The 14857-nt window shown below is 37.7% G+C and overlaps 1 protein-coding gene across 1 annotated transcript; it reads left to right on the forward strand.

The window, feature by feature from the left end:
- Positions 1-11437: 11437 nt before the first annotated feature.
- LOC113355827 lies at positions 11438-12399 on the forward strand. The gene is made up of 3 exons (XM_026598782.1): positions 11438-11682; positions 11784-12006; positions 12178-12399. Exons 1-3 carry the CDS (start codon positions 11438-11440, stop codon positions 12397-12399), a joined length of 690 nt encoding a protein of 229 aa, XP_026454567.1.
- Positions 12400-14857: the final 2458 nt, after the last annotated feature.

Consider the following 14857-nt stretch of genomic DNA (forward strand, 5'->3'; position numbering starts at 1 on the left):
ATCAAATACCCCCAAACTTATTATTTGCTAGTCCTCGAGCAAAATTTATTCTTGAAAAGTGACCGAGTTAATCTCGGGTGGGTTTATCAGAGGTGTACCCACAAAAACCAATACTCCAGACCCTAGCTATCTACGAAAAATTTGGAAAGCACTAAAGAACCTCCTTGGTTGGCATACTTATTAATTACAGGAGGAAGTACCCTGACGCGAAATTCCAATTGCTGTATACGAGTTTGCACTCAAGCATACTAAAATTCATATAAGTGACAGAGCTCTACTAAGATAGTTTCACGATGGACATCACACTCGGAGTCAGACTAATCACATGAAAAGATTAAGAAGATGGAAAAAGAAAAATGTAGATGGTTGAAAAGCGAACGGTGTTTCCCATATCTGTCTGAAGGCCTCTGCCAAGATGAACCTAACCTAAATGACTGAGATACCGGTCTGACTAATATTAACACACTGGCATATACAAGGGAACCAGTGGTCAATAACTTAAATCTAGATCAACAAACTGGCAAATACAAGGGAACCAGCAGTTGACTACACATAACAATAATCATTTTTTTTTTAACTTAACGGCATGAATAGATCTTTTGGATCCAAGCGCATGCTTCTTGTCAGCAGATTACACGATAGTTCCCACGGGTCCTGCATTCCACGCTTGCTTAGGCGACGGAAACAGGGAGAACACACGCATATTGCTATCCAAGTGTTAATACTTATTCCGATTGGTCTAACTGGTCCGGTCTTTTTTTTTTTTTTTTTTTTTTTGAAAAGGTAACTCAGTCACTCTATTTCACCCTAGCAAAGGTAACAACTTGAATCGTGTGCCCCACCAAATCACTTGAAATAAAAGAAAACTAAAAATAGAAAGTGAAAAGGACTCGACAAGATATGGCGAAACTATCATGTTATTTCTAACACCTGAGCTCTGTGCTTTTATGAATAGACTCTATAGATGTTTCCATCTAGTCAGATTGGTTCCTCAACTCCTAAAACAAAAATGTTTCCATCCACTTAGATTGGTTAGTGCTATCCTAAATACGCATAAATTTCTAGGCTCTGGAGTTTATTTATTGCGCAACTAAAAAGTTTCTCCCAATACCCCCAAACTTAAATCTAACATTGTCCTCAATGTTCTAAAGATAAAATTAAAAACATGAACAAGGAGAAACGGTTACTATTTGAAGTAAAAGAGTTAAGGAAGGATATTACCGTGTTGCGTGAGATTGGGTTACCTCCCAAGAAGTGCTAAGTTTAAAGTCTTCAGCCAGACTTAGGAAAGGATTAGTCAACTCGAACCATAAAGTAACAGTCGAAATAACTGTGGGTCTTCAAAACTAAATAGAGCTGACCAAAGGAAACTACAATAACCCAAGAAAGTGAACATGTACTGCATACCCTTATCTAGTTTCCTGATGAAGATACCTATGTCCCATTGTGGTTCAGGTTCAGGTTCTATGAAAGGATCTTGATAGAATATTTTCATTGGCTGCGTTTCTTCATAGATGGGATCCGAATCACTAGGTCTTAGAGTCTGTAAAAACTCAAATACGAACTTAGAATCACGAAGTAATAACCTAAATAATTGCGGATCCTCTAAGTCAATCAGATATGACTTACATAGTTGACCACAGTGAGAGTAGTGGTCATTCTTAGGAAAATGTGTCGATTCCATTAACCTAAAGTACTTAGGCTTAGTCTCAGAACTTAATAAGTGACACATTTGAAATCTATACGTTCCCACAATTGGAAGAAAACTATTTGGTGGGAAAACAAAATCAATCTTGGTATTATTGCATGGGTTAACCACATCAATCAGAGGATGGGTTTCTAACATTTGAGACTCGTTGTTGGATATCATTAGGTTCTGGAAAACGATTGAAGATAATCTTGTAAGATGGTGAGGCATTGATGTCAAGTCCCAAGTGAGGGACCTTACTAAGAGTTAAAGCACATGGAGAATGATACTCACCCCCAAACTTAGAGTTTCGGCGTCTCTAGATAGACTAGTCATAACCTCCCTAATTTCTAGGTCGGCAATTGATTTTTCTAAGTCAGGTTCATCCTCGCTAATCTCTACGATTCATCTAAGACTATTGTTTCTAAATCGTTTGACTCGATCTCAAGATAAAACTGTTCCTCTAAACCATCATCGGTTTCGTAAACAGGACATACTACATCGTCTGAAACGGGGGTATCTCTAGTCAAATCCTCGTCCTTTTGAATAGGTGAATAATTTTTAAAATTATTAGGATCTGAATCAGAAATAATATAATCATTATAAGGCTCAACTGGGGTAACAAATTCCTGATCACTATTCCCACATATTTCAGATTCTTCATCATCACTATCCTCATCATCATGATACAATTTTTGAAATTCAAGAATTCTCAATCTTTGTTCCAAACTACATGGTCTATGTTTATAATATTTCTCATAGATCGTTAGAGGTGATTCCTCCATAAAAGTTGGAGTATCCATATATCGCTGCCCACGCATTATTCACCAAGAGTCATTTCCGAAGACGTCTCTTGATAACGAGAATTTCTAGACATATATTCTCGCAACGTCATCGCAGGTGGCGTCTCCTCAAAGGATTCATCACCGAAGAAATATAAACTACAGGGATTCTATACAATCACAAACAAGGCCGACTCGACTCCACCAAAGCAAACCTAAAGATTTCTAGCAAACAAAAATCATGATGGCTCCACTTAGATTGTTTCTAGACCAGCTTCTATCTTTCGAAAGGGAATTCGTTGCAATTTGAGCAAACCCCTCTGGAATCAATCCGAGTCAAAGTAAGTTGAATTGAGGCGAGGGAAGCTCAGTGGAGCTTTGATACCCAAGGCCTCACCGCTATCACAAGGCGGCGCAGTCACGCATTCAACCCACAGAAACCATCATGAACTTTGGAGTGTGCTTAAAGAGCAACCAATATTTTCGAACGAGTTTCCTATTAAGCTCGTTACCCTATCGGTCTCGTTCTATTCCAAATTTTAAGCTTGGGTTCGCGTTAGGTTTCGTTTTCCTAAGGCGGGCAAGAAGGGAACGGTGATGAAATCCGAACCCTTATCTTGTTTAGGCCAGGCCTTGCCCTTTACTAGGAAAATAAAGACAGTCCGGTTCGTCCTCAAACATTATCACCTTAAGGCAGACAGTAACCCGCTTGCAGAAGATTCGCGGGTGTTTCGATTGGACTTACCTCCCGTACCAGACGGGCGATGAACCGTTGTCGTCGACTCGGGCCACGACTCCTATGCCGTGTACGAACCCGAGGGGCGAGACGATATAGTAATCGTCGTCCTTCCCTGCACACAGTTTATATAATTTTTTTTTTTTAATAATAATACCCTTCCGTAGGGTTAAAAAAAAATAATAACAAAGTCCAAGAGTCCAGTCCAAAGTCCAAATAATAAATAAAGAAAAAAAATTACAGTTTTCCTCACACACTCTAAAAAAAAAAATTAAAAATTAAATCCTAAAATTGTCTTTTTTTTTTCTCTTTTCGCTTTTCGCTTTAGATTTTTCCTCTCCAAGTCCTTAGTTTTCACTTTGAACCTGCAAAATAAAGACAAAAAGAAACGTAAAAGGGAACAAACAATCTAAAAAAAAATAATAATAAACCTAAAAAAAATAAATCAATCTATATACAAGTCCCCGTCGGCGGCGCCATTTTGTTATAGTATTTTTCAAGAGGTAAGTAAAAGTTCGTTGCTCGGACTTGAATAGATTTTAAAACGAAATATATGTACAAATTTGTCACAAGATGTTCGAGAGGTATTGGGACTAAGGACTTGGCCAATTCTTCATGCATGTGGTATATTTTATTTATTCTTAACAATTACTGCTCAAAACAAATATATGAACTCTTATTTTGCCAAAATAGATTCTCAGAATATTAGTTATAAATCGTAAGCATGGGACATCAAACATTTAAGCAAGCATGCCGCATCAAATAAAATGATAACTAATTAATTAAAATCATTTTTCAATTTTTAATCAGTGCAAAAGTCATCAAAAGAATAAATTAAATTTACCACAATGACGAAAATAGACTCCCTCCGTCGTCCCAATGTTGGGTTTAGCTCCTCATATTAATCATAATCTCAAAATGTTTTATTATTGCTCCAAAGTTGATTACAATTGAGTAAACAATGCAACAGAGAAATCGCAACAGCAGTTCCTGTTGCGAAGACGATGTTGGACTGTTACAGAGAAACAAATGGTGACGGAAAATTAAATGCTGTGGTTTACTTCTCTGTTGCAAAATATGATGAAGAAACTGTTGCGATGAAGATAAACGTTGCAGAGCAGTTGAAGAAACAGTTGCAAATGGATGAAGGAACCGTGGCCGATTCCTTGTTCTTCACGGGCAGCAGCAGCAGCAGCAACAGAGTTCTGAAAACTCTGATTTCTGCTCCTCTGGCCCTCCTTTCGACTCCCAACTCTCGACAGCCCTTCCCTGTGATAGTAGCAACCTATTTATACACCTAAGCCTCATTGAATCTCTCCATAACTCCTCAAAAATCTTCACAATGAAGAAAAATATTTTTGAGAATAATTTCTTATTTCTTCCTCTGTGTACGTTAATTTTCTTGGAAATATTCATAAACTGATTGATACGCATCCTAGGAGAATATCTGGGCTTAACTACACAAACATGCAACATCTTTTACGTGATTTTCTTTCCAAAAATGAGACGATATTCTTTTCTCTGTTTTGATTGGGAATTGATTTTCTGGACAAATTTGATCGATCCCAACCACCATAATATCTTCATATACTCATATCACATATACCCATTAAGTCTCAGCTCTTTAATCTCGTTAAAACACCTTCAAATGTCGAATTGAAAATCTGCCAGTAAAGGAAAGAATTTTCCCGTCAAAACAAATTTTGAATTTTGAAAGAAGGTCGCCCCTTATCCAGTGGTCGCCCCTTATCCAAAAGCGAGAGTCCGAATAACACTTGTCCTCCGGGTGCCAAAATCAACTTTTCGAGCCGAATTTTCTTAAAATATTTATTTCCAAAAAATACCTACAAATACATAAAATAACAAAATTAGTACAAAATCGAGTGCCAACAATACGGACATTGAGGACAAATTAGACACAAAAATGTGTCTATCAATATCGTGAAAAGATTGAAGAACTTGAAGATGAAAAGGAGGAACTCGCAAAGAATCTTTCTTCTCGCAACGACAAGTATTCTAGATTGAAGGATCAAATCAAAATCACCATTGAAAATTTTAAGAATGATGCTAAGCATTTTCGCAATCAAACCATCCAGATGGTTTGTGATGATCATAATATCCCACATTCTGATTACCCTTGTCTTTTAGAGGAAATCCCACAGAATACTCCCAATTTGATTATCTCTGATAGTGATGCTGACGATGAAGAATCTGATAGTGATGGAAGTTCTGATGGTGATGAGGATTCTGACGCAGATGACGAAGGAAATAAGTCTGATGAAGATAATGAAGGATTAACCAAGAAATAGTCTTTATTTCTTCTTTGATTCTTTGTAGCACTTGTATATTTATTTCTTCTTTCTGTATATTTGTGTTTCTTTCATTTTGGCCTGCGTAAATTAAAACAATTCTTCTTTGCAATACAGTTAATCAATATAATCATTAATTCTTGAATTTTTTGAGTAAATCTCTTATATGGAGACAAATAACATTTTCTAATTTCATACATTCCCATACTTGCCTCTGTTATTTGAATCCAAATGAGAATTCATAAACTTTTTCTTATTGTACAATTTCGCAAGTTCTTGCGAAGTGAATTTTGTTTATTTTCAAAATCTCATTCCTGTGTGGTCTTATTTTGCCTTCTTAATTAAAGGTCTTATTATGCCACCTCTTGTCATTGCGACAAAATCGCAGGACGTCCTTGCACTTTCATGCAATAACCCATTGATCTTGCCTTAACTTTTTCTTCTGTATTATGGCCTCTTCAGGAATATTGCGACAATATGACATGCCTAAATATTCTTGCGAAAATAAAGCCCCATGACATTGCCGTCTTGCGATGAAATCGCAGGACGTCTTCGCACTTTCATGCGAAAACCCATTGATCTCATATTAACTTTTTCTTTTGTATTATTGCCTCTTCAGGAATGTTGCACAAATATGACAAGCCTTAATTATCCTTGCAAATAATAATCCTCATGACATTTGCGTCTTAAGACACTTATCAACTCCGTAATGGAGGGTGCCGCCCTTATCTTCCCCCTGGTTTCCCCTTCAAGGAGGCGTACTTCTACCATACAAGGTTAGCTCCTCCCATCCAGTCTTAACAACAACCAGTTATTTTCGCAGCCTCTTATCCCTTTTACCTATAGGGCTTATGGTTACGAGACTGCACCCTAAGTGGGGTTTTCTTCGGGCCGAGTGCATTATAAGCCAAGACTTGTCAAGAATGGCAAAGACGCTTCAAATGCCCTCGGAACTCTTGACTCAACCGTGTACCTCAGCGCCTTGATCAGATCTGCACTCCTTCGGAGAGTTCTTATTACCTTAGTCGCCCAACCTAAGTCATATGCTTAAGTTGAGAATCCAAGGTGCCTCTCCCGGATGGGCTTTATTGACCCCAAATCTCCATGACTCAGGTCCCGGTGGCGGTGTAGCCTTTCCATGAGTCATGCAACAGGTACCCCCTAATATGACGTACTTTAGGTCTTACATTTTCCTCTTGCGAAATTTTATTCGCGAACTAGGGTGTACGCCATAAAGGTTCGCCTCTTTCTCTTTTGTCATTCTTTTTTGATTATTTTCTGTAAAATTCATTATCTCTGCGAGAGTCTCGCAATTCATAACATTGTATCTGAATTTCGCAATCTCAATTTTGTTGTTCAATCAAATGTATTTTTGAGAATTTTACTTATTGCGAGATTATCGCAACAACTTAATCATTCATACATTTCTTGCTTTTATTACTTTTGCCCTCCTCTGCTTCTTTATGATTTTCTGCTACTGCTTCCTTGGTGATGGTATGTTCATCCTTTTTACCCTGAGCTAGCATTGATTTTGTAACATTTCTTCTCCTTTCTTTTCGATTGTATCCACCATCAACTTCTCACTTTTTTGTACATCCTTGACTTTATGTTGCCAGTTTTGCTTCTTATTTGCTCTTCCTTCACAAGATTCTATCTCAGTTTCGTAACATTTCTTTCCTTCAACCCAATCTCCCTTTATGATTCCTACACCATTGGGGTGAGGGAATTTGATGCATTGATGGAAAGTTGAAGCTACACCCAGAATCCCATGTAGCCAAGGTCGACCAATTAATGCATTATATGGTGATTTTACATCAACAACACATAATGAGATTTCTGAAGATATTCCCTTCAATGGAATTTGCATATTAACCTCCCCATTAGGCTTTTTTGCAGTACCATTAAAACCATATATCTTATATGTTGATGGTATAAGATCATCATCTCTTCCACCCATGGTTTTATAAGTATGATAAAATAAGATGTTCACAGAGCTTCCTGTATCGACTAGGATTCTATTGATTGCCCATGAATCTTCAGTTTCATCATCCTCATCTTCTTTTGGTTTTGAATTAATCTCTAATTTTATTACCAATGGATTGTCATGCATCTCTTCTCCTTCGGGAACTTCTTCTGCGGTAAAGGAAATTATCTGTTTCTGCCATTCCTCTAGTTGCGAAATTTTCGCAATATTCATAATTTCTTTTCCATTATTATCTCTTGCGAACACTCGACTTAAAACATTATCATGAAAGTCTTCAATTATCTTGTATGAATGTACAATAGAGTGTCAGAATAGATTTTTTGCTTTTGCACCCACTTCTATGAAGAATGTTTCTTTCTTTTTCATTGTATTCACTTTGTGATGTTCTGGTGGTGGTGGTAATGGTTGAGGTTGTGGATGCCCTACCAGAAAGTCGTTTAATTTCCCTTGATCTATCATTCTCAAAATAATCCTCTTTATATTTCTGCAATCGTTTGTGGTATGCCCATGAAAATGATGATAAGAACAAAATTCATGACTTATGTGATTTGGAGGTGCTTTCGTTCCCATGTTCAACGGTGTTGGTATATTTTCCATCAAGATTATATCTTCCCATATCTTCTCCACACTTGCATTTAGAGGTGGCATCTTGATTTCTTCCCATACTACCTTATGACCTCCTTGTCCTCTATTAAAGTTTGGTCTTTGACCTCCATAAGTTTCTTGCAGTTGATCGAGTCTTTGAATCTTGTTATTTCCTCCATGAATGTAGAAATTTCTTTCTCTTTCATCTCTTCTTTATCTCGACTTCCCATAGCTACCAACTTCTGCTGATTGTTACCTGTCACCTTTTCTTGTTGTACTTGCGAAGTATTCGCCACTGTATTTATTAGCTTGGGTAATAAGCTTGCATTCGCTTCTTGTGAGATGGTATTCGCAACTGGATATAATTCCATTTCATTTTGTCTTTCCTCCAAAGCAATGTATTCTTCTTGAAGTTCTCGCAATTCAGTCATTGTAATTGTATTCTTGACTCTGAAAATTTGGACATACAACAGGTTTGTTGCAAACATAGCATTGATAAATGATAATATGAGATATCTCTCATCTACACGGCCAGCCATTTCGCTACACATGGTTCTCCATCTTTTAGTCAAGTGTTTCAAGCTTTCACCAATCCTTTGTTTTAATCCAAACACATCTTGTATACCAGGTCGTGAGGAATTATTACTTATATATGCTCCCAAGAATGTGGTCTGCAAATGATTGAAGGAGGTTATTGTGTTCTTTGGTATACCTTCAAACCATTTTAACGCCTCTCCTGTTAAGCTGGAAGCGAAATATTTGCACAATACCGCATCATGATTTTCCCATTGTAACATGCACCTCACATAAGCTTTAATGTGTTGAATTGCACAAGTTGTTCCATCGAAAATGCTGGTTATTGCGGGCAAATTGCATTTCGGTGGTATTCCTCCTAATTGTACTTCTCTGGTAAATGGATTTTTCGCAGCTTCTTCTATTGCTTCATCCAATTGTCTTCTACCTACTTCTCCTATGTTATTTAGCATTCCTCTCATTTCTTCTAATTCTTTCAAGATTTGTTGATTTACTCCTGAATCTTGACCCATTGGTCTCTTTAATTTTGCTTCTCTTCTTCTGCGTTCACGTTTATCTTCTCTTGCGAAATTTTGTATCTCTTCTTCATTATCCTCATCTCGTCTTCTTCTGCGATTCTCTTCCTCATCCCTATCTTGAATTCGCAAGTGATGATGTCGTTCATTTTCCCCTCCATAATTTTGTTCATTTCTTATCAACTCAATTCGCTGCCTTTCAGCCATTCTCTTCACTCTATCATACTCCTCATTGAGATTATCATTATTCTAGTTTTGTATACGCCTTGTTTCTCGGTTGTCATGATTGTTTTGGCGAATTGTCTCCTGAAGCTCTTGCTTTTCCATTTCCGCTCTCAACTTTTCACGTTCGCAGATTAAACGTGTTTGTTCAGCATTATGTCTTTCAATTTCTTCTTCAATTGTCTGTTGATTTCTTTGATTTTCTCTCACGTGTAAAATTCTTCTTCCCTCCTCTTGATTTCCTTCGCCATCTTGGTTACTTTGCCTCTGAATTTGCCTGTTCTCTTGATTTCCTCTAATTTGCCTATCATTAAAAGTTTCATTTTGTGGAATGTAACGATCATCAATTCTTTCTCTATTTTCGCGATATTCTTCATTAGGATTTGACATTTCTTCCTGAATATTGTTTCCAACATCGATTGTAGGTGAATTTTGCCTCATTTCTCTTCTAGTTGATCTGGAATATGATTTTGTAATACTTCTCGACCTTCTATTCTGCAATCTGATATTCTCCATTCTTAATTCGTGAATTTGTCTTGTTAAATTTGCACGCTCTTCCGCCTCAGCTCTTCTTTCCTCATGTATTCTTCGTCTAAATGTTTCTAACGCTCCAATTTTTTCACCTCCATGAATTATTATTTCATCTGCTTCTTGATTTCTCTCTTCCTGTCTGTAATTTCTATTTTTTTGCTCTTCTTTTATTTCTTCTGCTGAATTTGATCGCCAAGTGTGTACGCTCACTCTGTCATAATCTGTGTTCCTCTCTTGAACTAGTGTTTGTTGAATTGGTGATTGAATTATATTTTCTCTATTATTTATCCTTCTAGTAGATTCTCCCACTTCACTTCTTTCTCTTCCAGCAATTCTTTTGCTTCTTCTAATAGTAGTTGGTTGTTCGGATGTATTTCTTATTCTAGCCATTTCTTCAATGCTAACAGTGTTTCAAGAAATTATGAAAAATTCTTAATCAACTGCTTTAAATTCTCACAAATCTCAATGTTAATCTTCGATTTTTTCTAGAATAGTCTTCAATCTTCAATCTTCAATCGTCCCTGTTTCTAGCGCCATTATGTAGTTGCAGGAAATCCTACAATACACCCCTCGTATGATTTTATCGTTGATCAGCCTATTTTTAGGTTTACAATATTAATTTTATTGATTAATTTCTGAATACGCTTACAAGGAAAATAAAGAAACCAAGAATGATCTCTGCTCTCAACTTTCTCTCTCCTATTTACTTATCTCTCACTCAAAAAAAGATATCTCTCTCCTTTACAATTCGAATGACTATTTATAAGGAAAATACATAATGGATGACAGCTAATCTATCCTTTATTTTCGGATATGGTTTGCGACATTCTCGCAACCTTACAAATGTTGACTTCGCAAGCTTTCTTATTTTCGCAAGACTATCACATCTTTCCCATGATATTTGCTGACGTTGTTTTCTGAAACTGTTCTGCGACGCTATTGTGCAATTCCATTGATAATTTCGCTGAGACACAATTGTTGCGAGAATCTGATCCTACATTATTTGTTCCGACGATTAATTTCTTATGCAGTTGGGTATGGAAGATGAAGCTGTGAATATACACGTGGGTTCAAAAAAGAAGGACTCCCAAGAAAACGATGATGATATGTAATTATACTAATTCTTTCATTTCCTTATGGTGAGATGGGTTGGAGCTGCGAATTAAGACTCTGGGAGGAAAGCATTAAAGATTTTGGAAATAGTAGTCTAACCGTGATGGATTTTTATATTTATTATATATTTCCTCGTGTGCTGGAATACTCAACTATTCTTAGGGGGTGTAAACTTTTCCAGGAATTCGTGGTGGATGCTTGGGCTTCGACCGAACAGAACCGTTTAGGATGGATAAGGTTCAATCAGGATAAGCTGCGTACGGATAATTACAGTTCGATAATCAAGATGAAGGAGAATGGGATATCACCGGATCAGGGGGGTACACCGTGTGTTTTTCCGTCTACGCATGCCGGAGGACCAAGGCAGATGCATGAAATCTATCAGGACTCCATGGTAATAACGTGCTATAATCATCATCCGGATATCTTTCTTACCATGATGGAGAATCCAAACTGGACAGAGGTACAAGAAGCACTTTATCCTCATCAAACTGCAACTGACCGTCCAGATTTAGTTGCGCGAGTATTTGAGATGAAAAGAAAAGCGTTGATGGATGAGATAGTTGAAAAGAAGGTGTTTGGGGATGTGGTCGGGTACGTGTATACCATTGAGTTTCAGAAGCGTGGATCGCCTCATATGCATGCACTTATATATCTTGAGAAGTCGCAGATACAGTTGACCAGGTAGATAGATACGTGTCAGCCGAATTTCCCGACGAGCAGAGTGACCCGGTCCTGTTTGATACGGTTAGAAAATGCATGGTCCACGGACCCTGTGGTGACAGGAATAAAGATTCTCCTTGCATGAAAAAAGAAAACTGCACCAAACATTATCCAAAGAGCTATAACGATACAACTTGCTTGGACGGAGGTGGGTATTCGGTTTATCGTCGAAGGAATAATGGCGTGGAGGTGGATGTTCACGGTGGGCATAAGGCAACCAACATTGACATTGTACCTTACAACCCGCATTTGCTGCGGATGTTTAATTGCCATATAAACGTCGAGGTATGAGCTGGGATAAGGGCGGTCATGTACATCAACAAGTATATATACAAGGGGTATGACAAAATAACATTTGTAGTTGGATCGGCTGATGAGATACAAATATACATTGACGCAAGGTACATAGGTCCCCCAGAAGCTGTTTGACATCTGTTTGGGTACCGTATGCACAAGGAAATTCCCCACATGGAAAGGTTGGCAATACACCTTAAAGGTATGCAGAGAATTGTATATGAATCCGAAGCATCGACCGAAGGAGTGACACAGATAGCTGAGAATTATAAATCTAAACTGATGGCATACTTTGAGTACTATGATGAGAATCCTGATGCCCCTGCATACACGTATCAAGATTTTCTGCAGCATATGGTGTGGAAAAAAGATATATCTAAATGAGAAGTCAGGAAAAAACAGTTTGTGATAGCTAGGATGTACTTTGTCTCTCTGAATGCTGGTGAATTGTTCTACTTGAGATTGCTATTGACTGTTGTGGCGGGCGCTAGGTCGTTCGAGCATCTGAGGACTGTGAATGGCGTGCTACATCCAACCTATAAAAAAGCCTACGTTGAGCTTGGTTTATTAGAGAGTGACGGTGAATTTTTAAATTTCCTGAGGGAAACTGTTCAGACAGGAAGCCAGATGAGAAACCTCTTTAAGATGATTCTGTCGGATGGCAATCCAGTTGAACCAGAATTTTTATGGAGAGAATTCAAGATGCATATCTGCGATGATTTACATCATGTTATTAAAAGAAAGTATGGCATCCTAGAACCAACAGATGACCAGATTGAAGACTACGGACTTTACCTGATTGATAAATTGTTGCGTGAGGGAGGGAAGGAGATGGCACATTTATGCTCGATGCCTAAGTCTGAGATTGATTTGGATAATCTTTATGAAAACCGTTACATACGCTTGCATATGCAAATGAAGGCAAAAATAGACGCGGATCAACTTAAGCAGAATATAGATAAATTGAATGAGGAGCAGCTTGTGGCTTTCAAAGCAGTCACAGAATCCGTGGAGCGAAGAGACGGGTCTAAATTCTTTCTGAATGGTAGTGCAGGGACAAGAAAGACATTTGTCTACAACGCCATTGCTGCGAGCTGCTGTTTGAAGGGAGATATTGTTTTGACTGTTGCATCGTCCGGTAAATATATCCCATTGCTTAATATTCTATGTTTATAAATCATTTATTATATTGATCTAATTTTGATTATTAAATTGCATTTATTTACATATACCAGGAATAGCTTCCTTGCTTTTGGAGGGAGGCTGTACTGCGCATTCAACATTCAGAATTCCTATAGATATAACAAGCACCAACGTTTGTTCAATAGCTAAACAAAAGGAAGAAGCTAAATTTATAAAACATGCGACTTTGATTATATGGGATGAGGAGTCGATGCAACATAGGAATTGTATTGAGGCGGTAAACAAGTTGCTCCAGGATATTCATGAAAATAAGAAAGATGACTTCGGAGGTGTGACTTTCGTTATGGGAGGAGACTTCAGGCAGACTTTCCCAGTGATGCCGAATGGAGGCCAGGCAGAAATAGTGGGGGTGTGCACCCGGAGATCTTATTTATGGGATAACATAAAGGTTTTGACACTCACCAAGAATATGCGGCTAGATATGCAAGAACCGGAAAATCGAGCGTACGCGGATTTCCTACTCAAGGTAATTATCTTTGTTGTCTCTCCGTACATCTTAGATTCGGTTAATTGGTGATAGTACCTCAGGTAACCATGATAGATTATAGTTGGAGCTTATATTAACACAACTGATTAAACTTCTTATCTTATTTTATGTTCTGCAGGTCGGTTCCGAACTAGTCGACAAAGTTGATCTGCCATCAGCTGTGAACGTATGTAAAACAGAAGAGAGCTAAAAACAAAGATTTATCCCTGCCTCACAAAAACACAAATCTGGAGAGGGGATGAGGAGCGTTACGAACAAGTTTCGGAGGAGGAACTAACTAACGGAATGATTCTCACGGCACGCAATGATGATGTTAATGAGATTAATATCGAGGCACTTAATTTTTTGGACGGAGATACACGCACATATCTAGCAGCTAATAGGTTGACTCCCAAGGAAAGTGGTAGGATCATCAGTCATTTCTCTATTTTCCCGATGTTCTTCATTAGGATTTGATATTTCTTTTTGAATATTATTTCCGGCATTAATTGTGGGTGATTTTCGCTTCATCTCTCTTCTAGTCGATCTTGAATATGATTTTGTAATACTTCTCGATCTTCTACTCTGTAGTCTCATATTTTCCATCCTCAATTCGTGATTTTGCCTTGTTAGATTTGCACGCTCTTCTGCCTCATCTCTTCTTTCTTCATGTATTCTTCGTCTCAACGTTTCTAACGCTCCAATTTCCTCATCTCCATGAATTGTTCCTTCATCTGCTTCTTGATTTCTCTCTTCCTGTCTATGGTTTCCGGTTTGCTGCTCTTCTTCTACTTCTTCTGCTGAATTTGATTGCCAAGTGTGTATACTCAACTTATCATAATCTGTATTCCTTCCTTGTATTAGTGTTTGTTGAACTGGTGGTTGAATTTGATTTTCTCCATTATTTCTCATTCTAGTAGATTCTCCCATTTCACTTCTTTCCCTTCCAGCAATTCTCTTGCTTCTTCTAACAGTAGTTGGTTGTTCTGATGTATTTCTTCTTCTAGCCATTTCTTCAATGTTAACGAATTACAAGAGATTATGTAAAATTCTTAACCAATTACTCCAAATCTTCACAAATCTCAATATTAATCTTCAATTTTTTCTAGAATAATCTTCAATGTTCCCTGTTTCTAGCGTTATTATGTAGTTGCAGGAAATCCTACACTACAC

Source organism: Papaver somniferum, chromosome 1 (assembly GCF_003573695.1).
Source record: "Papaver somniferum cultivar HN1 chromosome 1, ASM357369v1, whole genome shotgun sequence".
Classification (NCBI taxonomy): Eukaryota; Viridiplantae; Streptophyta; class Magnoliopsida; order Ranunculales; family Papaveraceae; genus Papaver; species Papaver somniferum.

What these genes read in the sequence shown, in the direction of transcription:
- LOC113355827 (XM_026598782.1), top strand. Translation starts at nt 11,438, where the DNA reads ATGGAGAATCCAAACTGGACAGAGGTACAAGAAGCACTTTATCCTCAT. An exon ending in TCGCAGATACAGTTGACCAG is followed by an intron (nt 11,683 to 11,783) that starts GTAGATAGATAC and finishes CTGTGGTGACAG; the next exon opens with GAATAAAGATTCTCCTTGCA. An exon ending in ATTGCCATATAAACGTCGAG is followed by an intron (nt 12,007 to 12,177) that starts GTATGAGCTGGG and finishes CGTATGCACAAG; the next exon opens with GAAATTCCCCACATGGAAAG.